This window comes from Eleginops maclovinus, chromosome 20 (genome assembly GCF_036324505.1).
Source record: "Eleginops maclovinus isolate JMC-PN-2008 ecotype Puerto Natales chromosome 20, JC_Emac_rtc_rv5, whole genome shotgun sequence".
In the NCBI taxonomy this organism is placed as follows: Eukaryota; Metazoa; Chordata; class Actinopteri; order Perciformes; family Eleginopidae; genus Eleginops; species Eleginops maclovinus.
Genome location: NC_086368.1, coordinates 6834018 through 6860121, shown reverse-complemented (window position 1 = coordinate 6860121; position 26104 = coordinate 6834018). Strand labels below are relative to the sequence as shown.

Below are 26104 nucleotides of genomic sequence, written 5' to 3'. Positions count from 1 at the left end.
AGATCAAGATTTAAGAACAATTTGGACTGGTCTCGTCATTTTTTCTGGGGCTGTATGTTTTTATCTAAAATTGAAATAGTGTCAGGGCAATGAATGTTGGCCTGTATTATCAATTGATGACACATTTTGTGTGTGTGCAGGACAATGGCGGCTGCAGCAGGCATGCTCGCTGTGAGTATTTGGGTCAGGGTCAGAGGAACTGCTCGTGCCTCCGAAGCCACGTGGGTGATGGCTTCGACTGCCGGGGAACCACCAACACTGTGAGTCACATGACCTCTGACTTCCTTCTCACCTCTGACCTACCACCACCTCGCCTTCCCCCTCATATAAATTGTATCTTATCTTTATTGCAGGAGCTGTCCCGACAGTCAGAAAACAACTTCTTCCGCCAAATGTTATTAGTGAGTCATGTTGACATCCACACAGTAAATCAAGCTTTGTCTCCAGCTATTCGTTAGATGCTGTTAACTAAAAACAGATGATTTGTAACATACACTACTGCAGGACACACAGAAGAGGGAACTCCAATAAACTGTATTTTCATGCAGTTAGAGCAACCCTATTTATTAAGACGTGAAAAAGGCTTCTGATTCGTCATCACGTGATTACACTTTGTTTTCTTTTGTCTCTCAGTTATCAGGTGTTCGTGGTCTTTATGGTAATGGCCCATTCACTGTCTTCGTCCCTGCAGAGGAAACCAACAAATACTTCTCTGTGTGTACAACATCTGCTGTTTGCATCTTATCTAATGTTACAACAATAATATTACCAATCTTATTTTTGAGCAATGTTACATTTTTAGCTCCTTTATCCTTCGAAAACAAGTTTATGGAAAATGTATGTTTGTATTTATGTTTTTTATTAAGGTTGCTGCTGCAAGTTATATACGTCATCAATGTGTGTGTGTGTGTGTGTGTGTGTGTGTGTGTGTGTGTGTGTGTGTGTGTGTGTGTGTGTGTGTTTGTGTGCGTGTGTGCGTGTGCGCGTGTGTGCGTGTGCGCACGCGTGTGTATGTGTGTTTGCATGTGTGTAGTTTGAGGAATGGAACCAGTTTGGACGACTCCCTGACCTGGTTCGTTACCACGTCGTTTCCTGTGAGACTTTGACCTTGAGTGACCTGAAAACCAGTAAGCTAGCCGTCTCTACATCGGGACACACACTTTACTTCAGCCTGCAGGAGGTAAAACATACTAACACACACTCACACACTCACACACTCACAAACACATACACACACACACATACTTGACTCTTCTTAGTTTGTACCCGTCTGACTCCTCCGTCTCCACACCTGTCTCTCTCTCCTGCAGGGCTCAGTGATGGTAAACAACAGATCGAGGATCATAAAGAGTGATTACACCACATCGAACGGAGTCATTCACCACATCGACACCGTGTTGACGCCCTACAAGCTGCAGGACAAACCCAGAATCCAGTCTGCTGAGGTGTACTGAGTTTAATTGAAAATAATAAATTATTTATTTATTAGAATCAGGCAGTGACCTCTCTCTTTCTCTCTCTGTTTAGATGAACTTCACCACAGCCGCGGCGTTTTATGGCTACAGACGTTTTTACAAACTTGTGGAGGTGAAAAAAAAGAAAGAATAAAAAACATGCTGCACTCTCTGGTTTGATATCTCCAACACTGCCTCCTCCTCACTCTGAAATCCGCCTCTTAATTTACCCACACGTAACATACACATCTTTATTCTGTTATTAAACTTCTTTACTTCCTTCATCTCTTTCTATCACTACTTATCCTCCTACACAGCATTTCTATCATTATCCCGCCTCGTCAATTCTCAGAATTTCTTTATGACATTTTCCATTTTTTTTCCCAATCTTGCATGGATCAAACCAAATATATTTAAGTCCTTTACTTGGATAGTTTGTGCAAACATATCAACCTATAGCATTGTAATTAATATTTCCAATAGTTTCAATAGAATGCTTAATTAAAAAAAAAATCTTTTTATTGAAAAATCAAGAGTAGTGACAATGACCTATCAGCAAGGTTACATAAGATGTTTCACTCTTTTTTTCTTTTTTAAAACAAACAAAACAAAACACCCCCCTCCCACCCAACCCCGACTGGACCCAAACAACAATAATAATGACAAAAAAAAAGGTTTTAGTAACAGCTATTTATTGATAACTACTCCTAAATAAAGTTAAAATACAAACAAATGAATAGGATCACCATGAGAGAAAGCATGACTTCAGAGCTCTGCATGTCAGGCCAAGTATGTTATAGCGTGGGCCCAAGCCACACGATTCCATTACTGACTACTTATAACTTGGTCAGTCAGTGTGCCGGGGAGTTCTCGAAGATGACAAAAGAGGTTCCCAGACTGACCGAAATTTGTCTGAGCCCCTTATTGCAAATGTTATCTTCAAATGTAAAATAGCATTACATCTTTCAGCCATTGTGCTGCAGTGGGTGGGATATTTGATTTCCAATCAAGTAATATTTGTCTCCGCGTAAGCAAAGAAACGAATGCCGTGATGTAGAGTTGCTTCTTAGTCATGCTTGTGTCTTCATTTGGTACACCAAATAATGCAATCATTGCACAAGGTTGTAAAGTAACTCCAAGGACATTAGACAGTACATCAAATATGGCTGACCAATATCCTGATAGCCTATGGCAAGACCAAAACATATGTGTCAGGTCTGCCACACAGACATGACATCTAGAATGCTTAATTTTTAAGGGTTAGATGGACATCGTAATGAAATCCAACCTACCTCTTAGCATCAAAGTAAAATGTCCTTCATTGGCCCTCACAAACATACTCTTTGTCCCACATGTGGCTTGTTGGCACCTGGTCACCTTAACTCCTCCTTCTAAAACAATTTTTACCTCTACAAACATTTTTCTGCCAGTTTGAGTGCTGATAGTAATCTTTATGGTCCACTCTTTTTGCAGGATGCGGGGTTACTCCCTGTTCTCGAGATGTCCATCCACCAGCCGTACACCATGTTCTGGCCCACAGATGAGGCCCTGAACTCACTGTCAACTGAAAGACAGCACTGGCTCTCCAGCCCCGAACACCAAGAGCAAGTGGCTGCCCTGGTGAAGGCTCACATCATCCGCAACTCCAAGGTAGGAAGAAGGCAGTAGGAGGAAGGCCTTTGCCTGGGGTGTAATAGTGTAGTTGCCTGGGTCTCTAGACCTTTCAAACCATCCACTCTCTCAAGTTGACTGGGAACATATTTAACAAGTCTGTCCAACATAAGGCAAAGGGTGGAGGGAAGCAAATCAAAAACAAAGCATAATTCTTTTTACTGCATATAGCTTTACAGTGTCGTTAGTCCCGCCCTGTGCCTTAAATCATTAAGTCTATAAAATGTCAGGTTTCATTTGAAATCGCATACGTAGTGCATTCCAACAGCACAGCACTGATTTTCAGGTGGAATTTCTGAGCTCTCCACACTCTACAGGCCGACAACACTTTGGCAGCCACGCCCTGAGGCATATGCCACTTCTATTTTACTCAGACCGGGACCATAATTTACAAAGTAAACATCATGCAGAATTATTTAGACAATAAACTCATGTTAGAAATGTATGAGATATTTATTTGAGCGAGAATAGGTCAAATTCTTTCATAGAATTCTATACAACCGGACTTCTTTTTTCAAAGAAGTGAAGTCTTCTCTACTGCTGGATATTGGAGGGAACTCAAATTTCAGGCATGAGCTTCAATTTCCAGACTAGGTAGTTGCCCACTGCTTAAAACATATTTGAAATATTCATCAGATATTAAAATAGTTGAGCTTCTTGAAATGAGAATTGAGGAGCTATGTGACTGTCATTTGGATCTGTACAAACAGATCAATATGAGTTTTCTTTATGTTTGTGTGTGTAGGTGCTGGGTGTCAGTCAGCCGGATACATTCTCTGCATTTCGCACCATGCACGGATCCACAATCAAGTACAACTGTGACAAGTCCCTGGTGGTGAGAAATATTCTATTCTGTTGTTTCTGGCTCTGAGCTGGACTGGTTTTTTTTAAGTTGTTGCTTGTGTGTGTGTGTTCAGGGGGCAGTGTGGATTAATGGGAATGCAGCCAGGGTAGTGGAGCGCTACCTGACCTTCAAAGAGGGCTTGGCCTACGGCATCGACCAGCTACTGGAACCACCGGGTCTGGGAGCGCTCTGCGACAGCATGGAAAACAAAACCACCTATGTTAGTTTCTGATAACCCTTTTAACTAAAATGCTTTTACTGCTTTAAAACTCACAATAAAATTGTTAATTGTGCAGAAATGAAAATGATAACCAATACTAGATCATTTATTTTTAACTTCCCTGAGGAGGTTTTGATTTTCATTGCACTCCTGGGCAATATATCACTATATAAGTGATGACAAAATGTTTTGTTGTTAAACTAAATATAGGCTGGTATATAGTAAAGATGAATTTAGCTGTTCAATAATTCACCCTTATCCACTTATTTGAAATGTCATCACTGATAATTACTTAACCAGAATCCCACTGTGTAAATATTTGGTGAAAACATCAATGGCCGAGCCTACAATATCGTCAAAATATCGATATCAAGCCATTTAGTAAAAATTGTTGTGAATTTTCACACGTTGCCAAGCTTCTAGAGCAGGTACCAAGCCCTAATATGACTGCATAACCATAAGTATTATTACTAGTACTACTGTTTCAAGTATGACTCCTCTAGTGCAGTACTACAATGGTACAAGTTCAAAAGGTTCAAAGGGCTTTATGCACAGCTAAAGTGTAGATATGCAATGAAAAACTGGAGTCACAGGCTCCTCCAACAATGCAACACAAATATATATATATATATATATATATATATATATATATATATATATATATATATATATATATAAGAAATAAAACAAAATAAAAAACTATAATAATTAAAAACAAAAAAGTGCAAGAAAGATGTTGCAAGACAAACATGCAAGTAATGCCAGAGAAGTGAACAACAGGTAGAAGAGAATAAGAGGAGCTAAAAATAGAATGTAAAATGAAATGCTGTACAGTGAAATAAAATACTGCTTATGTAATAATAGATACATATGTGAGATGCAAACAGATGAATGCCTCTGTCCTTGTTTTGGAAGTTGTACTGAACCCTCTTTTGTTTGAAATGTCTCAGGGGCGATGTGGACGCTGCCTCTTCCCTCCAACCTGCCCGTTCAGCCACAAGGAAACAGTAAGACATGCTTGACAATCTGAACCCATAAGCAAGACAAATAAAAAATTGCCTTTCAGTATGTAGCACTTTAAATATCTGGTCTATGGAAAGCGAATGTACTGGGATTCTTGCTGTTTTTATTTTCTATTCAATTTGCAATACCTTAAAGACATGTAATGTAATGTTCTGTTGTACAATACATAAGCTTTGTCGAGATAAATGTTGGTCCTGCCTTCCTCCAGGGAAAAAGGGAACGTTGTACAAACCTGAGAGGTAGCTCAAGGTATGGATACCCACCTTGGTATAACCTGGACAATTCATTCAGTCGCATGGGCTGTAAGAGAGTTTGTGAGGTTTCTTCGTGGGTCCAAAAGTGCTGCAAAAACCACTACAGCCGAGACTGTCAAGGTAGGAAGACTATTTGGGATGATGTTCCTGTAGTGAGACATTTATATTATCCAGCCTTCAGAAGTCTGCAAAAAGTTTTGCGTGCTCTTAAGGCTACAGTATTCACTCTTAGAGGCCATTTGTGGAGCCCCCTTCTAGTTTAGCACTGCAGACATGAAGTCATTCGTAATGTCGTTTTTTATAGCCTAACAAAGGCTTTGTCCTTCACTACATTCATGCTTGGAAATGTGAAGACTCTCCAGCTGAACAATAAGTGTCATAAACGTGTGTTTGCTGCAGAGTTTAATTTCTGCTATAATTAAAAAACCAATTGAACAATCCCAGTGTCTTTATTTTCGAGAATATGCTAACTTCTTGGTCGCCCTACAAAAAAACGTTATCCCCTGCACCACTTTGTTCTGACCTGAAATTGTGATGTGATTGGGTATAGGTCTCAAAATGTCTGCTTTCAGAAACAACACCTCTGGTTGTTGTGGTGTTTTGTTATGAACATCTTCTCTATACATGCAGAATTCCTAATTCTTTAAAGTAACTGTTAAGCAAACATCTCTGATAAAGTGAGGTCTACTATACTTATGCAGAGCACTTTGAATTTAATTATTCAACTAATTAATTATTATTAATTAAATAAACTTACCTGGCCTTACCTTTGTAATATCATGGAATATAAGCAACTTAAGTGAAATGAAAAGACTACCCTGAATTTGAACTTCAGCAAAGTACCAAATTAAAGGAACTAAGTAATTGTCCATCATAGGGTAATCTGGTGTTTGTCAAATCAAAATGTGATCCAAAGGACTTGGCTTTAGGCACATTTTCTATCTGTTGTTTGTCCTCTCTGTGTTTTTTGACTCATTCCCGGTGTGTTTTAGTTTGTCCAGGTGGCCTGGAGGCTCCTTGTGGTAACCATGGTGACTGCGACGATGGTATGCGTGGTTCAGGAAGATGCAAGTGCCATGAAGGTTTTGTTGGAACAGCCTGCGAACTGTGTGTCACCGACCACTATGGCCCCAACTGCACAGGTAGACCAAAAGCAGGAAACAGATTTGATTTAATATTCAAATGTAAGATTAAAATTGTGACTTCTGTTACTTCAGAATAAAGTACAGAAAAGTAAAGAAAAGATATTACATATATTTCATTTTTTAGCATCATGTATTAAAAGGTTGATAAATATATATATATTCTATGAAATTCACAACTTGTCTTTATCCTTTTCCTTTGTGATTAGCAACACCTGAATTTAAATTACTCACATAGACGTTTGTCGTGTTTATTTTCTGTTGTTTTCACCAGTGAAAATGACAAATATAACCAGCTGCAGATTGTATCATCAGTAAACATGTTTTCTATAACTGGAGGATCTTTAAGGCGACTTAAATTTCAACAAGTTTAACAACTGAATATTAGACTACCGCTGTGTATTAGGGGAAACTGCTTTGCAAGATGACCGTTCCTAAAAAGGAGTAAATAACCTTTTCGCTGATCTCTAATTATAGTTCTGGTGGTGTTCTAACGTACCTTCTTTTCCGTCATATCCTGATGGGTAGTTACCCTTTTTGGGAGATGAGTGTTAACTACAATGTAGCTATGGTGTAGCTTTTTTATTAATGCAACACTGTGGAGATCGTATTGAAACGCAGGAGACGTTCATTACAGTTGAGCACACGAATGCGTGTCTCGTTTAATCACACAGTAAAAGTTAACAAAACAAGATGGCGCTGTCCTGTAAACCAACAAGCATGGGGCTCCACGTCATCGTAAACACAGATTAATTAAAGGGACCACGATCCCTTTTTACAGTCGTACTTTCAAGCATAAACCAACGGTCATACTTACAGGCATGAAACAACAGTGTGTAGAACCACCCTTAAGAAGGAGGTGAATTCTGTATATTACATTCACTACACACGTCCCCCCAGAATTCACCATATAAGAAGAAAAACAAAAAAACAGTCATCGGTGAGTGCCGTACAGGAGGCAGAGGAGGCACTACTGCGGCAGGTGTCTCACCATGACACGGGTGTGGGGCATGCAGTGTGGGGGTTTTGGGAGGGAGGGGAGCAGGGGGTGGGGGCAGACCTGGAGGTCGCCCGCGTCTTGGAGGCTTGGCCAATTCAATGGGCCTAGCCACATCCAAATGAGCGGGTTTGAGGCGGTCAACAGAGAGTCGCTCCGGTTTGCCACCCATGTCCACCACAAAATGTTTATCCCCTGTCTCCAACACACGGAATGGACCTTCGTAGGGCGGGCGTAGCGGTCCCCTGTGGGCATCGTGGCGAATGAAAACATAATCAGCCGTCTGAGCACCATGTATGTTGAGTTGTTGGAGGAGCACGCGACATAAGATTTTCATTGCCAACATATACGTTGTATATGCTGTGCATATGACCAATAAAGCCTTGAAACCTTGAAACCTTGAAACCTTGAAGGCCAGCGGGGATGTGTGACTGAGGGAGGCCGTGACGGGAAGTAGGGATAGGAGCGAAAAGCCTCGCATTGTCCAGTAGCGTGGCTCGCTGGAGAGTTGCAGACCAAGGGGCAGTGGTGCTAGGGACAAAACCCCCTGGAACCCGCAGCGGCTGGCCATAAACAAGCTCTGCGGATGAGGACTGTAGGTCCTCCTTTGGTGCAGTTCTGATGCCCAGCATTACCCACGGGAGTTTGTCGACCCAGTTGCAGTCTTTGAGGCTGGCACGAAGAGCAGCCTTCATCGACCTATGAAATCGCTCACAGAGTCCGTTCGCCTGCGGGTGATATGCAGTAGTGCGGTGGAGTTTCACTCCTAGGCTCTGGGCAACAGCGTTCCACAGCTCAGACGTAAACTGCGCGCCCCGGTCAGAGGATATGTCTGATGGAGTGCCGAAACGGGCAACCCAGGTGCCGATAAATGCACGTGTCATCTCAACAGATGCCAGCGATGTCAGTGGCACAGCCTCAGGCCAACGGGTGGTCCTGTCAACCATGGTCAACAGGTAGGTGAAACCCTGAGAGGAGGGCAGAGGGCCGACCAGATCAATGTTAACATGGTCAAACCGTCTCTCTGGCACTGGGAACAACTCTAACGGAGCTTTAGTGTGGCGGTGTACTTTGGCCCGTTGGCACTCAACACAGGTGTTAGCCCAGTCCCGAACGTCCTTCTTGAGGCCGTGCCAAACAAATTTTGCCGCAACCAGCCTCTGTGACGCTTTAGAACCAGGGTGGGAGAGACCATGGACGGCATCAAAAACTTGTCGTCGCCAAGCCATGGGAATGATTGGCCGAGGGGAGCCTGTGGAGACGTCACACAGGAGCGTGGTGCTGGTATCGCCAAAAACCACATCCTCCATCATCAGCCCAGTAGTTGAGCTCTTAAGGTGTTGCACGTCTGGGTCTGTGGTCTGGTCCGCTGCCATTCGGCTGTAATCCAAACCAAGATGGACTGCCCCTGCCACAGCCCGTGACAGGCAGTCAGCCACCTGGTTGTCCTTACCTGCAACGTGCTGTAAATCCGTGGTGAACTCGGAAATGTAGCACAGATGACGTTGCTGGCGGGCGGACCACGGCTCAGCCACCTTGGCCATGGCGAAAGTCAGCGGCTTGTGGTCGACAAAAGCGGTGAAGTGTCGCCCTTCCAGCAGGGAACGAAAGTGTCTGATGGCGAGGTAGAGGCCAAGCAGCTCCCGGTCGAAGGTGCTGTACTTCCGTTCACTGGGGCGCAACTGACGGCTGAAGAAAGCAAGCGGCTGCCAGGCCCCGCCTACCCACTGCTCGTAGACGGCACCGACAGCGTAGTCTGAGGCATCCGAGGTGATGGCGATGGAGGCTGAGGGAGAAGGATGTGCCAGCATGGCGGCGTTCGCCAGGGCTGTCTTTGCGTCAGCAAAAGCTTTGACCCTGCTATCAGTCCAGTCTACACCGTGCTTGGGCTTACCTTTCAAGGCCTCGTGCAAGGGCCGCATGAACTGGGCGGCTCGAGGAATGAACCGGTGGTAAAAATTCACCATGCCCAGGAACTCCTGCAGGGCCTTGACAGTGAGCGGGCGTGGAAACTGTGTCACCGCCTCCACCTTTGATGGGAGAGGGACTGCACCATCCTTGGTGACTCTGTGTCCCAGGAAATCGATGGTGGAGAGACCGAATTGGCACTTGGCGGGGTTAACAATTAGCCCATGTTGGCTGAGGCGCTCAAAACGTGTTCTGAGGTGCGCCAGATGCTGAGCTTTGGATGTGCTTGCTACCAGGATGTCGTCCAAGTACACAAAAAGAAAAGGCAGGTCTCGTAGGACAGAGTCCATGAGGCGTTGAAAAGATTGAGCAGCATTTTTAAGGCCGAACGGCATTCTCAAAAACTCAAACAGGCCAAATGGCGTGATAACTGCTGTTTTGGGAATGTCCAGTGAGTGTACCGGCACCTGATGATAACCCCGGACGAGGTCAACCTTGGAAAAAATCACCATACCAGCCAGGTGTGATGAAAAATCCTGTATGTTCGGGACTGGGTATCGGTCAGGTGTCGTTGCCTCATTAAGCCGCCGGTAGTTGCCACACGGGCGCCAGCCGCCACCGGGTTTGGGGACGATGTGGAGGGGTGACGCCCACGGGCTGTCGGATCGGCGGACTATGCCCAGGCGCTCCATGTTAGCAAACTCAGCCTTTGCAACGGCAAGCTTGGTCGGGTTGAGGCGCCGAGCACGGGCGTAAACGGGTGGACCAGTAGTGGCGAGATGGTGCTCCACACCATGCTTCACGGCAGACGCCGAGAAAGTGGGCTGAGTGAGGACCGGGAAACCAGCCAGTAGACGTTGGAAGTCATCTGAGGATGAGAGCATGCTAGACAGTTGTATGGAGTCAGCCCCGCTGAGCGTGCACGTATATGAACAAAACGTGACAGCGTCAATCAAACGGCGGTTCTTGACATCCACTAACAGTCCGTGTGCACACATAAAATCGGCACCAAGGAGGGGAAAAGCAATGTTGGCTGTAACAAAATCCCAGCCAAACCGATGCCCTCCGAAACACAACTCAACATATCTCTTTCCATATGTGCGGATGGGGGTCCCATTAGCAGCTTCCATAGGGGGGCCATGGCTGTCGGTCGCAATGTCCAAACGGGATGCAGGCAGGACGCTCCTCTGTGCTCCCGTGTTGCATAGGAAACGTCGTCCGGAGATGCTGTCACGGATGAAAAGCAGCCTGCCTACACGGCCAACGCTCATGGCCACTACTGAGCGCCGGCCCTGGCGTTTCCCGACCCGCCGACGAGAAGATGTTGCAGTAATAGGTGCGGAATTCTCCTGTGGCACAGGAACGACGTGCGCAGGAAGGAGCGCCGCCATGACACAGTGCCCTTGACTCGCCAGGAAAAATTCATCAGCCTCTTCAGCCAGTCTCCGACAATCAGTGATTGTGGTGTTTGCTAATGCAGCTCTGACTTGGGAAGGCAGCTGACGCAGAAAAAGTTGCATGAAAAGAAAATCGGGTCTGTGCTCACCTAGGAGATCCAGCATACGGTCCATGAGCTCAGACGGTTTGCTGTCACCCAGTCCCTGAAGGGAGAAAAGCCTGCTGGCTCTCTCAGCATCTGACAGTTCAAAAGTTTTCAACAGGTGGGCTTTAAGTGTTGCATACTTTTCAGCTGCGGGAGGATTTTTAAGGAGGCTCACCACTCTGGATGCTGTTGAATTTCCAAGAGCTGAGACAACGTAGTAGTAACGTGTAGTATCAACGGTGATTTCACGCAACGCGAACTGCGCTTCAGTCTGGGCAAACCATGCTGACGCAGATGATTCCCAGATTTCGGGGAGTTTGAGGGTAACAGCGTTCACCGTCATTTTCGTGTCGTGTCGTTTTGTGTCTCTGGATACGTCCAGCAAACAAACGTCGGGGTCACCAGTGTGGAGATCGTATTGAAACGCAGGAGACGTTCATTACAGTTGAGCACACGAATGCGTGTCTCGTTTAATCACACAGTAAAAGTTATAACAAAACAAGATGGCGCTGTCCTGTAAACCAACAAGCATGGGGCTCCACGTCATCGTAAACACAGATTAATTAAAGGGACCACGATCCCTTTTTACAGTCGTACTTTCAAGCATAAACCAACTGTCATACTTACAGGCATGAAACAACAGTGTGTAGAACCACACTTAAGAAGGAGGTGAATTCTGTATATTACATTCACTACAACACTTTTATTAAGCGCTGCGCATGTTTTGTCAAGTTGGTGCATGTTTTCTAAATGCTGCGCATGAGTGATCAAGTCGACGAAGATATTTCTTCATTTTCATTTTGTAAGATTTGTGTTTTTATATTTAAATGTAATTTATATTTCGTTTTTGAAACTGCAGCGCGTCTCTCCGAATGGTAATATTTTGGGCTGTTGTAGCGCGTTTGCACCTTTCGGCCACTGTACGTAAGCCTTCCATTGAGTTGCATCAGGTCCGTCGTGGGGATGAGCCTGCCTCTCTCTCTGCAACCGGATTTGATTTCACCTCGCTACAAAATCGACTTTTAAAAATATATTTTCCATTTACAATCTGTGAGTAAAATCCAGTGAGGTAGGCAAAGTTGACCTCTGAGTCCTCGACTATAGAGCAAGTTGCCCTCATGGCATGGGTCTAATCAATCAATATCCATGACCTGTCCTTCCCTCGCCCACTGCAGAGGAGATTCGTTATATGCTGGATCAAATAGCTAACCACCTCATGGGAACTTTAACACTCCATTATTAATACAGCTTTAGGACCACAATGAGCAACTTTTCTTTGTCCTCATTTAATGTGTTTTGTTTGCCTCAATCCCTCCCGCCACCCCCCAAAGAAAATTACCTTCCCCCCCATCAGTGCTTCTTCCGTCTATCACCATAGTAACACTCACACAGCTGGAAGTGCTTCCTGCAGCTCGGCTGTTTTCACTCAGCAGGAAACAGATGCGGATCATCTTCTGTTTTAAAGATTTTCTTTTCATGATCTCTTCAATGTTGATCATCACAGGAAAAGAGCCGGTCAGAGCTGTGGTGAACTCAAAGTGCTTCGATGCTGCAAGTGAGGAACTAAACCTGTTGCTGAATTAAACCCAATCTGATCCAGAATGAGAACGCATTTGTACTGCTGAATGTTTCATGAAGTTTAAGCTCATCACAAGGCTAGGTGCACTACATAGGAGTTACAAATCTTAACTAATTTCTAAAAAGTCCACACACACAACAGATTTAACAGCTGTTTTATATTTCAGTCATAAGTACATATAAACAACTACTACATTTAAGAAATACAAAGAAATCATACAATCAAGTGCAATAAAATGAACTATTGTGATCAAAGGTTACTTCAGAAAACATGGAGTCGCACTGTATGGTCAACTGGTTGAACTCGTGTTCTGTGTTTTGCACCTAGGAAAAGAACACCTGTATGGGAGCGCTGTCAGTTTGCTCTCATAGGCTATCAGGGGTTTCTGCCCAGAATTATTCATCGCTGTTTCTTCTCAGTACATCTCAAATGATGCATTCACCATCTGTGAACGTTTGCTAGGTTCTCACAGACTTAAATTTCATAATCAGAGGGCATGGTATATGTGTGGAAAACTGCGTACAGGCAAGTTATGTCACAAGTAGAAGCGAAGCGATGTAATGGGCCAGTGGGGAACGCATCCTCCATGTGGGGAGTATAAACACAAATACTAAGTGTGTTTATACGAGTGGTCCTGACAATATAACCGAGGCGCACAAGATTTATATTGCAGTCTCCCTGATATTTTATCATAAATTGGGTTAGATTTTTTCTATTTTTCTAACCCTTGTATTATGTTGAAAAAAAATTACATTGATTATGTTGCGGGTCATTTTGACCCATACTGTGTAAATGCACTCAAAACAGTGAAGAAAACAGGTTAAACCAATAACAACTTTATTTTAGATTACATAAACATTTAGAAAAGTGACATACAATACATTTTTAATTCCAACACTATATTTAAGAACTATTTAGTCTAATCCTCTTGTCCTCCTCCCGGCTCAAAATGATAATTCTTCCCTCCTTCTTTCCTCCTGCCATGCTCTCTCCTTCCTTCTTCTCATCCTGTTTTCCTTCTCTCTGTTCATCCTCCTCTATTCCCTTCTTTTCTCCCTTCCTTCCTCCCTTCATTCTTTCCTCCTTCCTTCCTTCTTCTCTTCCTTCCTTGCTTTCTCCATTCTTTCCTTCCTACCTTCTTTCCTTCCTCCCTTCCTCCTTCCTTGACCAAAGAAAGCACAAGGGCTACGTTTTTCCCTCTTCATGAACACATTTCTTTTTAACTTTGACTTCAACTTTAACTTCATCCCAGCGAACTTCAACTTTTCAATGTTCTCCACATTTTTCTTCAACATTTTCAATGTTCTCCACATGATGGACAGAATGTTACTGTGTGCTTTCTGCAGATGTAATTCTTGCATTTCACACAAGAGGTACTTGTTTTACTGTCCTCTCGGGAGGGACAGACCTGGCATCTTTTCCTTTTCTTTCCACCTGTGTCCACTGGATGTTGGTTGGGTGAGGTTGGGTTGGGTGAGGCTGCAGGTTGGTCGGGTGACCTGAGCTTGACCTTTTCAATGACAGCTGCAGCTGCTGGGGATCGAGCTGGCCTGGCTCGCGTCTGGATCTTGGGAGTGATAAGTGCTTTGCCGAGTTCTTCCAGGAAAAGCCGACGTCTGTACAATTTGCCGGCATTCCATTTCTGGTTGATTGCAGTCCACAGGACATAGGCATTGTAAGCAGACACGTCCACAATGTTGTAGAAAATCACCAAAGGCCAACGGGCTGTCTTGCGCTGGCAGCTGTATGTTGCTGTGACTTTGTCCAGATTGTCAACTCCTCCTTTGGTGGAGTTATAATCCAGGATCATTTGTGGCTTCATGTCTTCTCTTGTGCTCAGAGATGCATCTGTGTGCATTGTACTCATTACAAGAACATTCTTGTTTCTCTTTGGGCAGTATGAAACAACTGTTGCTTTCTCAGTGAAAGCAAATATTGAGGAATGCAGAGGTCTGCCCTGCATCTTCAGAATTTCAGTGGGAAGTTCTGGCTTATTTCTTCTGACTGTTCCAAACATGGTCAGCTTTCTCTTCTGAAGTTCATCTCCAAGGCGGTAGGATGTAAAGAAGTTGTCACATGTGATGTTATGACCTTGCAGCCCTTCACTCATTTCCAGCACCACACGCATCCCCTGATTCTTCTCAGATGTTCCTCCAGGTAGCTTTCCAGTGTATACTTGCATATTCCATGCATAGCTGGATTTTGCATCACAGGCTGCCCATATTTTGATGCCATACTTGGCGGGCTTGTTGGGCATGTACTGTCGGAAAGGACAGCACCCCCTGAATGGAACAAGGCGCTCATCTACAGTAACATGGGGACCAGGATTGTACAACAAAGGTAAAATTTCAACCCATTTATCCCACACATCTCTGATCGCAGCTAGTTTGTCTCTTTCACGTCGACCAGCTCTGGTGTCGTGGTTGTCAAAGCGGATCACACGAGATATCATGTGGAATGTCTCCAGAGACATTGTTGCACGAAAGATTGGCCTTCCATTCTCTTCATTCCATAGACTTGCAGTTGCTTCTCCCTTTGACCTGTACACTCCAGCTAATAACAGAACTCCAATGTAAGCATGCAAGTCAGTCTGATCCAGTGGCTTCCATTTCTCTTGAAACACACGTCTCCCCTCCAAGTTGGTCATTTCCAGTATAATCCTCTCTATTGAGGATATGAAGAGCTGAAATGCTGATTGAATCTCATCAACTCGTGTGACAGCAAATCTTGTAGGACCGGGAGTCATTTTGATCACATTGGAAGATGACAGTCTGCCTCGGCTTGGGTGTGGTGATGTTGACCATTTTATATTACCGTCCTTAGATGCCCATGTCCCCTCTGTGGATGATGATTGCTGCATTCCTTGGTTTTCATCTGTTGGAGGAACAACGGCAGACTCGTCCTCTGAATCCTCCTCATCGTAGGAAAATTGACAATCTGGATCAGCAATAACATTGTCCTCTGTCTCTGAAAGATCCTCTGGTTCTGAAATATCTTCCTCTACATCACTATCCCAGTTCAAAATCTGTGATAAAGCCTCCTCAGCTGCCGTCCTTCTGGAGCTCATTTTTGGTGAGTTTGTCAAAAAGATGACATGAGAACAGTGACAAGGACAAGTGTGAGAAAGTTCCCTCTCTTCACACACCTGGCTCTGGGTCTCAGAGGCAATCAAAATACAAACAATTGTACATCAAAGTAAAAAGTACATCAAAGAGACATGTTTATTTTGGATCTGAACAGCTATTTACCCACATTAAAGGGTCTGGGTCAAAATGACCCGCAACATCATCTTTGTATACAAACTCTGCACAGACATTCCACTACACATCAGAGTGTCCAGATTTTACACACCAGTTCATGACCCTAGATGATGAAAAGTCACCAAATTTCATCAAGAAAAAGAAAGGATAACCAGTACTTTGGTCAACACAAAAACTGAAATGGGTCAAATTGACCCTTAACATAATACAAGGGCTAATTGGAATGACTGGTTTAGATTACATCTGTAAACCTCTTATTTATAGGACCATTTTAGCAGATCATCTTTTCAAACTAGCCTCAACACAGCACCGCTAATCAGTCCTAAATCTGCCCATGGATCCTCTAGTGTGGGGTTTAGCAGAGAGTTGTCTGAAATGATCAGGCGGGTCGAGTCATGTCTGTCCTCTCTTTCAGCCTGCAGCTGCGGGCTGCAGGGACGGTGTGATGCAGGCATTCAGGGGTCTGGACAGTGCGTCTGTAACCCGGGCTGGAAGGGGGATCACTGCGAGATCAATATTGGTGAGTTTCCTTAAAGAATGTGAGGGCTTTTATGCCATTAAATAAAGGGAGTCCAGGATGTTTAAAGCTAAGTCTTCTGGTTTAAAAAATATTGTCTTACTATCAAAACGACCACGAAAAAAACTAACTAACAGGTCTGTCTCTGAATACTTTAAAAACTTCCCAAGTCTTCAAATGACCCTTTAACTTCTTTAGTAATACAACGTTTTTTGTTTGAAACCCATCCAAAATATTAATTTTAAGACTTTTTTTAAGTTTAGGTGTAGTGCAACTTTTTTTTGACACTCTCTTCAACTTTTAGTTGTGAAATAAACTGCCATCCTTTTTTCAAAATCTGACAGCATCTCGCACACAGGTGACGTCACAGCAACTGGATACCTTCTTTAAGGTTTACCTCCCCCAATTTCATCTTTTATATTTAAGTTTAATCAGCCAACTAGTTTGCGTGTATTGTGATTGAGATATACATGCAAATTTAATATTTTAATATAGGAGTAGGATGTGAATATTTGCACTATCCAGGTGTTGCTTATTATTTAGGTACATTGCTTTTTTTTGTTGCAAATTTCACAATAATTTCAATATTATTGATATAGCCCAATTACCCCAAATTACACATTTGTCTCAAGGGCTTTTCAGTGTGTATAGCATACAGCAGGCTTTTTCATTAACCCTTTGCAGCATACAAGGAAAAACTCCCACATAATTCTTAAAAATGAACGGGGTAAAACGAGTAGAAACATCAGAGAGAACAGAGTTGGATGGACAGATGTGCAATAGATATTGTGTGTTCGGATTAAAAATGAAATACAACAAAGACATTCTAAATGATAAAAGGTTTATGTGAATGTATCTAAAAATGAATATCAAGGAGGAAGCCAATAGTCTTCCAGAATCTGCCATACAAATATTACCATTGGCATCAGGCAGGACTGTGCCGGTATACATTTTAATTTCCTTCTCTGATGAATTTCTGTGTCCAGGCTCCATCCCAGAAGAGTGCCTGCAGTGCCACGCTCAGGCTGACTGTGTGTCAGGTGTTGGTTGTCAGTGTAAATCCGGGTTTCAAGGGAACGGCACCGTCTGCGATCCAGAGCCACGTGAGTGTACTGCAGCTGGACTTTTTTACAGCCAGCTTTTTGTCAGCATGATGAAAGTATTTTTAGTGGCAACAAAATAAGATATATCAATCTATCCAGAGCATGGTGATGGTGTCATACCATACAGATTACAAATCTCTTTGAAGCCTCCAAAGAAACTGAAAACAGAGCTCTGACCTTCAAGACTTGAAAACATTTCTTCATTGTTGGCTGAAGGTTTGCTGCAGGATGTTAGATCACCGTGACCCAGCTGGGACTCAAACAACTTGAGACTTTTTTCTCAATCAGAGGAAAAGTATCTGTCATTATGGAGTTACAGTGATTACTTTCAGCTTTAATTGGAGGGTGTTTACATCCACCTTGTATCAACTGTGTAATTTATCTTTATCATACACAGTACATTTTAGGGGAACAAGAGTGGTGGTCAAGCTTGAAGTGGTAACGGACAAATTTACATCTCCCTGCCCATAACATTTCCAAATTCTATAATTGTTATATGTCGCATAATTGTTAAATCTGCTTCTAGCAACAAATGTGACTGCTTATTCTGACAACCGTCGAAAAAGTGAGAAATACATTCAAAAATATGACATTGGATAAGTGTGTCGCCAGGTCGTTGTGTCCCTGGGCAATACACATCACCCCAAATTGCTCCTGTAGGGATTGTCCACAGTAATGCGTGTCTGTAAGGTGCTTTGGATGAAAGCGTCTAACAAGTAACATGTACATAGTAATTCATTCCTGATGCTACAGTCCACGGCTTATCTGCCAACAGCACAGGGCCTCTTGCTCAGCTACTGGGGATAATAACAGCAAAGAGTGCATAGATACTGTTACTGTCCCGGGTAACTGGGGATAGCAACCGGGGGAAACAAAAGACCCAACCCCTCTTGTTTTTGGTTGCGCAATGGTTGACGCATTTCTTTTGAGCATCGATTGCAGACAAAATTGCAGTATATAATTGTTGCATAAATCCATAGCCATTACATTTTGGAATCAACATTTACTACATGATACGTAGTAAGCAAAAAACTAACTTCTATTTTAAATATATAAATACAATTAACACTTGAAATGATGAAGACACTTGCATATATATGACTAATTCACTCAAACAACTCATGTGTTCATTAATATGTTTATTAGAAGCAGTATATAGATTGAGTTTGGCGTGTAGGCTCGGGCTTCATCACTCCACAGGTTTACATAGAACATTGAGTGATGATTAGATAACTATCCCCCAAGCCTACAGGTGGAAGCTGGGGAAGAAGCTGGGGTGGTGGTGGGGCAGACGAGCATCGTCAAAGTGAACGCAGCAGCTGCAGCAGCAGCAGCTGCAGCAGCGAGGTGAACGCATTAGCAGCGTGGAAACAGCAGCAGCAGCAGCAGCAGCAGCTGCAGCAGCGAGGTGAACGCATTAGCAGCGTGGAAACAGCAGTAGTAGTAGCAGCAGCAGCAGCAGCAGCAGCAGCGAGGTGAACGCATTAGCAGCGTGGAAGCAGCAGCAGCAGCAGCAGCAGCAGCAGCAGCAGCTGCAGCGAGGTGAAGGCATTAGCAGTGTGGAAGCAGCAGCTGCAGCAGCGAGGTGAACGCATTAGCAGTGTGGAAACAGCAGCAGCAGCAGCAGCAGCAGCAGCAGTAGCAGCAGCAGCAGCTGCAGCAGCGAGGTGAAGGCATTAGCAGTGTGGAAGCAGCAGCTGCAGCAGCGAGGTGAACGCATTAGCAGCGTGGAAACAGCAGCAGCAGCGAGGTGAACGCATTAGCAGTGTGGAAGCAGCAGTAGCAGCAGCAGCTGCAGCAGCGAGGTGAACGCATTAGCAGTGTGGAAGCAGCAGTAGCAGCAGCAGTGAGGTGAACGCATTAGCAGCGTGGAAGCAGCAGCAGTAGCAGCAGCAGCTGCATTACTGAGGCAGAGGTAGGCAGATCCAACAGCTTAAATAGAGCGCCAGATTCAGAGACTATGTTTGGTTGGTTGCAAGAGTGACAAGGGGCGTTATGTGCGAATGTATCATTGGTGCTGAAGTTGACTGAACTAGCTCACATGTTTCGTCCCATTTAGTACAACATGTAAACTATGCCGTGCTTTTTTCCCCTTTGCACAACCTTTGCATAATTTCTTTCCTTTTTTTTAACAAAATAACTGACAGACAGGAAGATCGTGGTCGGAAAATGACAAGAATAGATTTAAAACTAAGTGAAAATCCCACCTTTTCATAAAATGTATTCAGCTTTGAATTGAAATCAAACATCAAATCTGATATGAAAATATCTTTAAAAACCTATATACGTCTGTCTCTTTCTTTCATCTATATTGTGCCTCACCTAATTATGAAATGTAAAGAAATACATGGCAAAATATATATCCATTTTAATTGTGTACCTGATGGATGTATGCTCTCATTGTGTGAAGGAGAGAGCTGTGTAAATAACATCCTTTATTCCGACATGGATCCATATTTTTAAAAATCACTCCTCAGCTCCAAACCTCTGTGCTGAGTACAACGGAGGCTGTCACCAGAGCGCCGACTGTAACCAGACAGGGCTGATTGTCAATTGCACCTGCAACAGCGGTTACCAAGGAGACGGCTACTCCTGTGAGCCCATCAACAGGTGGGTGTGGCCCATCATCTCCTCCTAATCAAATGCGTCTTTCTCCTCTTCCTTAGCAAAGGAGACTTTGTATACTGTGACACAGCTAGAGAGGGGACATCATGCAGCGGTCTGTTTGTATTTCAGGTGTATTGAAGAGAACGGAGGCTGCAGTGACTTTGCCTCCTGCAAGTTCACTGGTCCAGTGAGTTCATTTTTCTTTTTTTTTCCCAACACACAAAACTTTATTTATCTTCCTAACCCAACCTACCTTGATCCGAATACTTAAATGGCCATAAGCACTTGGGGTGTCCTGTCATAGTGAATTATTTGACAATTCAATCAAAGGAACAAATATCAGAGTTGAAAAAATGTGGTTCTGAAACAAAGGATCACTTCTAGTTGGCTGAATGGGGGGGAAATTAGTGTCTACCTTTACATAGAATTGCTTGATTTTTCCAAATAACACATAATGTATAGCCTTTTTTGATAAAAACAATAGCCTATTGGTAATACTGTTTTTGAATCCTCTCAGTGTGCCTGATCCAAATGTACGTGTGCAAACTAGTTGGAAATCTTACGAGCACATTTGTTTATTCAACGTGCTGACTCAGTAATCTGGTTCCTTCAGATCGAGCGTCAGTGCGAGTGCCTGCCAGGGTACGTGGGTAATGGAGTCCAGTGTTTAGAGAAGGTGGTGTCCCCTGTTGACCGCTGCCTGGAAGAAAACGGTGACTGCGACCCCGTGGCCACCTGCAAGGACCTGCATTACCATGGTAACACATCTTTACTGAGATTACAGTGATTACTACTGTTATGACACACATTTACTGATTGCTATTAGAATTATTAATGCTAACCGACTATTATCACAATAGTAGCATATCTGTATTAACTTATGTTGTGGCAAAAATGCACTTTTCTTTTTTTTGCAATGGTCCATAATGCTTTTTTATTACTATGGTAACACATCTATAATGGTTATTATTACAATTTATTTATAGGTTTATTCGACACAATGATTATTAAAAATGGTAACACATCTAGGCTTAGTTTTATTATAACTTAACTTATCCGTTATAAATATAGATAATTTACATTTAATAATACAAAAGTAATGTAAGCATTTTGTGAAACCCTGCAAGTTCTTGGTAACATCATTACTGACCTCAGTAACCATAGTTACACATCAGTCACGCTGATTTTGTTACACGTCCATAACACTGTAATACCAAAGTGTTGTGTGACCATGGTAACACGTCTGAAATTAGCCAGTAGCTGTTATAATGCCTTCACTGAGCATCAGCCATGTTGGCCTCACAGTCCTACTCCATTACAGTTGCCATGGTAACTGTTTATTCTGCAGCAGCTGACCTTGAATTAGCTCGTCAATGCTGTGAGCTTGTAAGGGCTTGTTAAGGTCATGAGCTCGTTACAGCGTGCTAAACATAAGCCGTTATTACCCCAGGACAATCCTTCCAGGGTGTGGTTCTGATGCTGCATTCTCAAGTACATACAGTGGTATGCAAAAGTTTGGGCACCCCTCTGAGATTTCATGACAATTTGCTTTTCCTTTATAATAGAAGATCACAGCAACAACATTTGTTTTCCTACAAAGATGTAGACGTTTTAGTGTTTTCCAGACCAAAATTCTTAGGGTAGCATTACATAGTTTTATTATAATAAAATAAAATGCAAAAAATGGGATGTGCAAAAGTTTGGGCACCCTTATAAATAGCATTCATTTCAACACCTGTACGGATTTATAGCTGACAGGTTGCTGCACAAAATTGCTTTGATTAGCTCATTAGACCTTCAATTACAAAGACAGGTGGAACCAATCATGAAAAAGGCTATTTAACATAGGTAATAGCTGGCTGTGCCTGGCCTAGGTTCTTTCTTAGGGAGTGGCAAGATGGGGACCTCAAAACAACTCTCCACTGACCTGAAAGCTAAGATAATCCAACATTATAAATTAGGAGAAGGGTACAAAAAATTATCTGACAGGTTTAAACTGTCTGTCTCCACAGTCAGAAACGTAGTTGTGAAATGGAAGGCCACAGGAACAGTCCGTGTGAAGGAAAGATGTGGTAGGCCGACAAAAATAGGGGAAAGGCACAGGCGAAGGATGGTGAAAATGGTCACAGAGAAGCCACAGACCACCTCCAGAGAACTACAACAACATCTGGCTGCTGATGGTGTAGTTGTTCACCGTTCCACAATCCAGCGTACTTTGCACCAGGAAGAGCTCATTGGAAGGGTGATGTGCAAAAAGCCTTTCCTGAGTGTTAATCACAAGAAGAGTCGCATGAGGTATGCAAAAGCACATCTGGACAAGCCAGAAGCATTTTGGAACAAAATACTGTGGTCAGATGAGACCAAGATTGAGTTATTTGGTCATAACATGAACAGGTATGCATGGCGAAAAAAACACACTGCATTCAATGAAAAGAACTTGTTGCCCACTGTAAAATTTGGTGGAGGATCTATCATGTTATGGGGCTGTGTGGCTAGCACAGGTACTGGAAAACTTGTTAAAGTTGAGGGCCACATGAATTCCTTACAGTACCAGGAGATTCTTGACAAGAATGTTCTAGAGTCAGTCACAAAGTTGAAGCTACGCCGGGGTTGGATTTTTCAGCAGGACAATGATCCTAAGCACCGATCAAAATCCACCAAGGAATTCATGCAGAAGCACAGGTACAATGTTCTGGAATGGCCATCCCAGTCCCCAGACCTTAACATCATTGAAAATGTATGGATTTATTTGAAGAAGGCTGTCCATGCACGGAGGCCAAGAAACCTGACTGAACTGGAGACGTTTTGTGTGGAAGAATGGGCCAAAATACCACCTGCCAGGCTTAAGGGACTTGTCTGTGGCTACAGGAGGCGTCTACAGGCCGTTATTGCAGCAAAAGGAGGCAATACTAAATATTAATGGAATTATTTCTTAGGGGTGCCCAAATTTATGCACATGCCTATTTTTGTTTGAATGCACATAAACATGTTTCTGTTTGACCAATAAAAGTTATTTCACTACTGAGATGTTTCTGTTACCATAAGGTATAACATATGTTAAAATGAAGTTGCTGCTTCAAAAGCTCAGCAAGTGACAAACTGATGCAGTGGTTTTCCTAAGGGGTGCCCAAACTTTTGCATACCACTGTACATATGGCAGTTTGGTGCTAGCTTCTTAACACAAAGCTAACTGACAGCCAATCACAGAGGAGGTTTAACCTTAGCTCTGGATTTCACTACAGACTTTGTAATTGTCTGTAATTTATCTAATTACTAATATTTAAGATCAGTCAGTGCAGAAACGTTTTTATTTACTTTTTAACATTTGACAGAAAATGTGCTTGATTTCCGCCTCGATTGGATGTTCATTTTTCATTAAATATTCACAAGAACAGGCAACACTGTTGTTGTCTGAGGCAAAGGTAAAGGCAGCACGGCTATTGTTTTTCAGCCAACACAGCCGGAGTGTTCCACCTGCGCTCTCCAGACGGGAAGTACAAGATGAACTTCAGTCAGGCCGACGCCGCATGCAGGGCCGAGGCAGCCGTGCTGGCCAGCTTCAAACAGCTGGGAGACGCACAGCAGGTAAACCCACCTACTAAAGGCGTTTCCATGGAGACACCAGGCCCATCAATATACCATGTATAAACATACAGTAGATTTGTAAGGACAATTGTTTCAGATAAGGACCGCTGTGCAGTTTCTCTTTCCTAAATAGCTGTATGAATGCAAATACCATCTTACTAGAAGAAACCTTACTCAATGTTCAGCTGTTTTAAGGACATTTTTGTTAATTGCTGTTGTCCCGATGAACAACAGTTTTATTATTATATTAGCATTAACTGATTTTTGCAGAAGTTTCAATCATATGGATATATTAAAATAACCTCTTCTATTTTTTTCACTGAAACTTAATTCATTTTAGGACTTTTAACCACACAGAATAATAATAATAATAATAACCAATAACTAATCAAATTTTAACAAATGCTCGTAAATGTGAGGACGGAAAAAAGAAGGACATTTTTTTTAAAAACAGATCAATATGAAAAAAGTGTTTGAAAAGCAGCAGCATTCCTGAAAGTTGAATATTTTAATTTGCTAAAGAAATCCATATTTAGATACGTGTTTTTGTTTTTGCAAGACATGTTACAGTCTCCTTCAACCAGAAGGTCGCAGAGGGCATTTGATATTTCTCAAAAAGAAAGTTCAGAGCAATTCATATCCTGGCCTGAGAAGTCGAAACTTAACTAGCATTGACTGCAGAGACAACGGATACTCTGGGTGTATACCTAGTAGCTTTGCTTGGAGAGGAAGTTCTCTACTCCATATTTCTCTTTTTACTGTATATACAGTAGTTACTATTTAAAAGCCTCTTTGATCAGCTGTGAAATGCATGATCACAAGCTGAAAAGAGGGCTGTTTTTTTTAGGAACACTTGACTCTTTAGAGATGCAGTGAGCGGTTCTCACTGGACAGCAACACAAACAAACATACCATATAATAAACACAACACCAATATCCCATTGAAGTGGCATACTAGCCCACCTCCTGTTAGATATGTTATCGTAGATGTTGCTTTAACTTTCAGCAGTGCATGCCGGTACTTGTGATGCACCATTTATCCCGCAGTTGTCGTTCTTCTTCTCTGACAGCTGGGGATGCATCTGTGTGTGGCCGGCTGGATGGAGGGGGCGAAGGTGGGATACCCGACCCGATTCCCCTCGGTCAGGTGTGGAGACAACCACGTGGGCCTGGTTATCTATAAAGAACCTGTGGACCAGTCTAGCATGTACGACGCCTACTGCTATAGGCTCAAAGGTACTGTGGCAGCACAGTCTCTGCGTTCAGAGGCAGATGTTCTTTTAATCACCCCAGATTTCAGCTTCTGAACAGCGTATGCATTTTTAATTTGTTTTTGTTTACTCACAAAACTCCCTGTGGATATTGGTGATGACTCAGACACAAACTTATAATTCAGGAGGAATATTTTCATTATTTATCTTATCTTTATACGACTGATCTTACTCTTTGTCTTTAAGGGTTGTATGTGAAAAGAAAGTAATATTCAGATAAATACATGGTTAGATTTGGTTGATTTACTTTATTTTAATATAATTATAAAATGCAACATCTCTGATATTGCAGGGTCACAGGAATAATATCCATCATTTCATGAAATAAGAACTATAAACTCTAATGTAAGCAGAATTAAATCATGAAACAGAAACAAAATGTGCAAATCGTCACACTGGAGAATTTGGAACCACAAAATGTTTTTGGTTTAGAATTGTTGCTTATTAATAAGTCTCTGTGCCTTAACAAATGGATAGGTTGACTAATAGTTTCAGCACCAATTGCAATCATTTAAAATGTAAGGCTTCCTCTGCTGAAATACAAGTGTGTGTGTGTGTGTGTGTGTGTGTGTGTGTGTGTGTGTGTGTGTGTGTGTGTGTGTGTGTGTGTGTGTGTGTGTGTGTGTGTGTGTGTGTGTGTGTGTGTGTGTGTGTGTGTGTGTGTGTGTGTGTGTGTGTGTGTGTGTGTGTGTGTGTGTGTGTGTGTGTGTGTGTGTGTGTGTGTGTGTGTGTGTGTGTGTGTGTGTGTGTGTGTGTGTGTTTCACCAGATGTTTCGTGTGTGTGTCCCGCCGGCTACATTGGAAACGGAGACTTCTGTAACGGCGTCCTGACCAGCGTGCTGGCCTCCTACAGCAACTTCTCCATCTTTTACAAGGTAAGTGTGAGCGTAAAAAGATAATTCTGCTCTATTTAAACTTCAGTGTTTCAGTGTTATGCTTGCATGATCGGCAGCCTCATTCATATCTCACCATCAGTGATTCATGCGCCAGCTGTTTAGAGCTTTCAAGCTGACTGAAAACATCCCATCATATTCAGGCAGGTGTGTTTTAGTGATGCTACTGTAGCGGCCTCTATGAGCATCATTCACCATGATCTGTGGTCAAAATCCAAACTCTCATCTCTGTG

General features: G+C 42.9%; 1 protein-coding gene across 1 annotated transcript in view; it reads left to right on the top strand.

Moving 5' to 3' along the window:
- The window catches only part of stab1 (stabilin 1), a 73191-nt gene that overhangs the window by 42101 nt on the left and 4986 nt on the right, over nucleotides 1-26104 (top strand). The window contains exons 45-64 of the mRNA XM_063910552.1: nucleotides 141-260; nucleotides 354-401; nucleotides 634-714; nucleotides 1034-1180; nucleotides 1311-1445; nucleotides 1528-1587; nucleotides 2928-3104; nucleotides 3871-3960; nucleotides 4043-4189; nucleotides 5140-5196; nucleotides 5421-5586; nucleotides 6459-6608; nucleotides 16311-16415; nucleotides 17399-17515; nucleotides 19993-20125; nucleotides 20252-20309; nucleotides 20736-20880; nucleotides 23574-23707; nucleotides 24778-24943; nucleotides 25747-25853. Of these exons, the coding sequence (XP_063766622.1) occupies nucleotides 141-260; nucleotides 354-401; nucleotides 634-714; nucleotides 1034-1180; nucleotides 1311-1445; nucleotides 1528-1587; nucleotides 2928-3104; nucleotides 3871-3960; nucleotides 4043-4189; nucleotides 5140-5196; nucleotides 5421-5586; nucleotides 6459-6608; nucleotides 16311-16415; nucleotides 17399-17515; nucleotides 19993-20125; nucleotides 20252-20309; nucleotides 20736-20880; nucleotides 23574-23707; nucleotides 24778-24943; nucleotides 25747-25853 (2343 nt within the window). The remainder of the gene's footprint in view (nucleotides 1-140; nucleotides 261-353; nucleotides 402-633; nucleotides 715-1033; nucleotides 1181-1310; nucleotides 1446-1527; nucleotides 1588-2927; nucleotides 3105-3870; nucleotides 3961-4042; nucleotides 4190-5139; nucleotides 5197-5420; nucleotides 5587-6458; nucleotides 6609-16310; nucleotides 16416-17398; nucleotides 17516-19992; nucleotides 20126-20251; nucleotides 20310-20735; nucleotides 20881-23573; nucleotides 23708-24777; nucleotides 24944-25746; nucleotides 25854-26104) is intronic.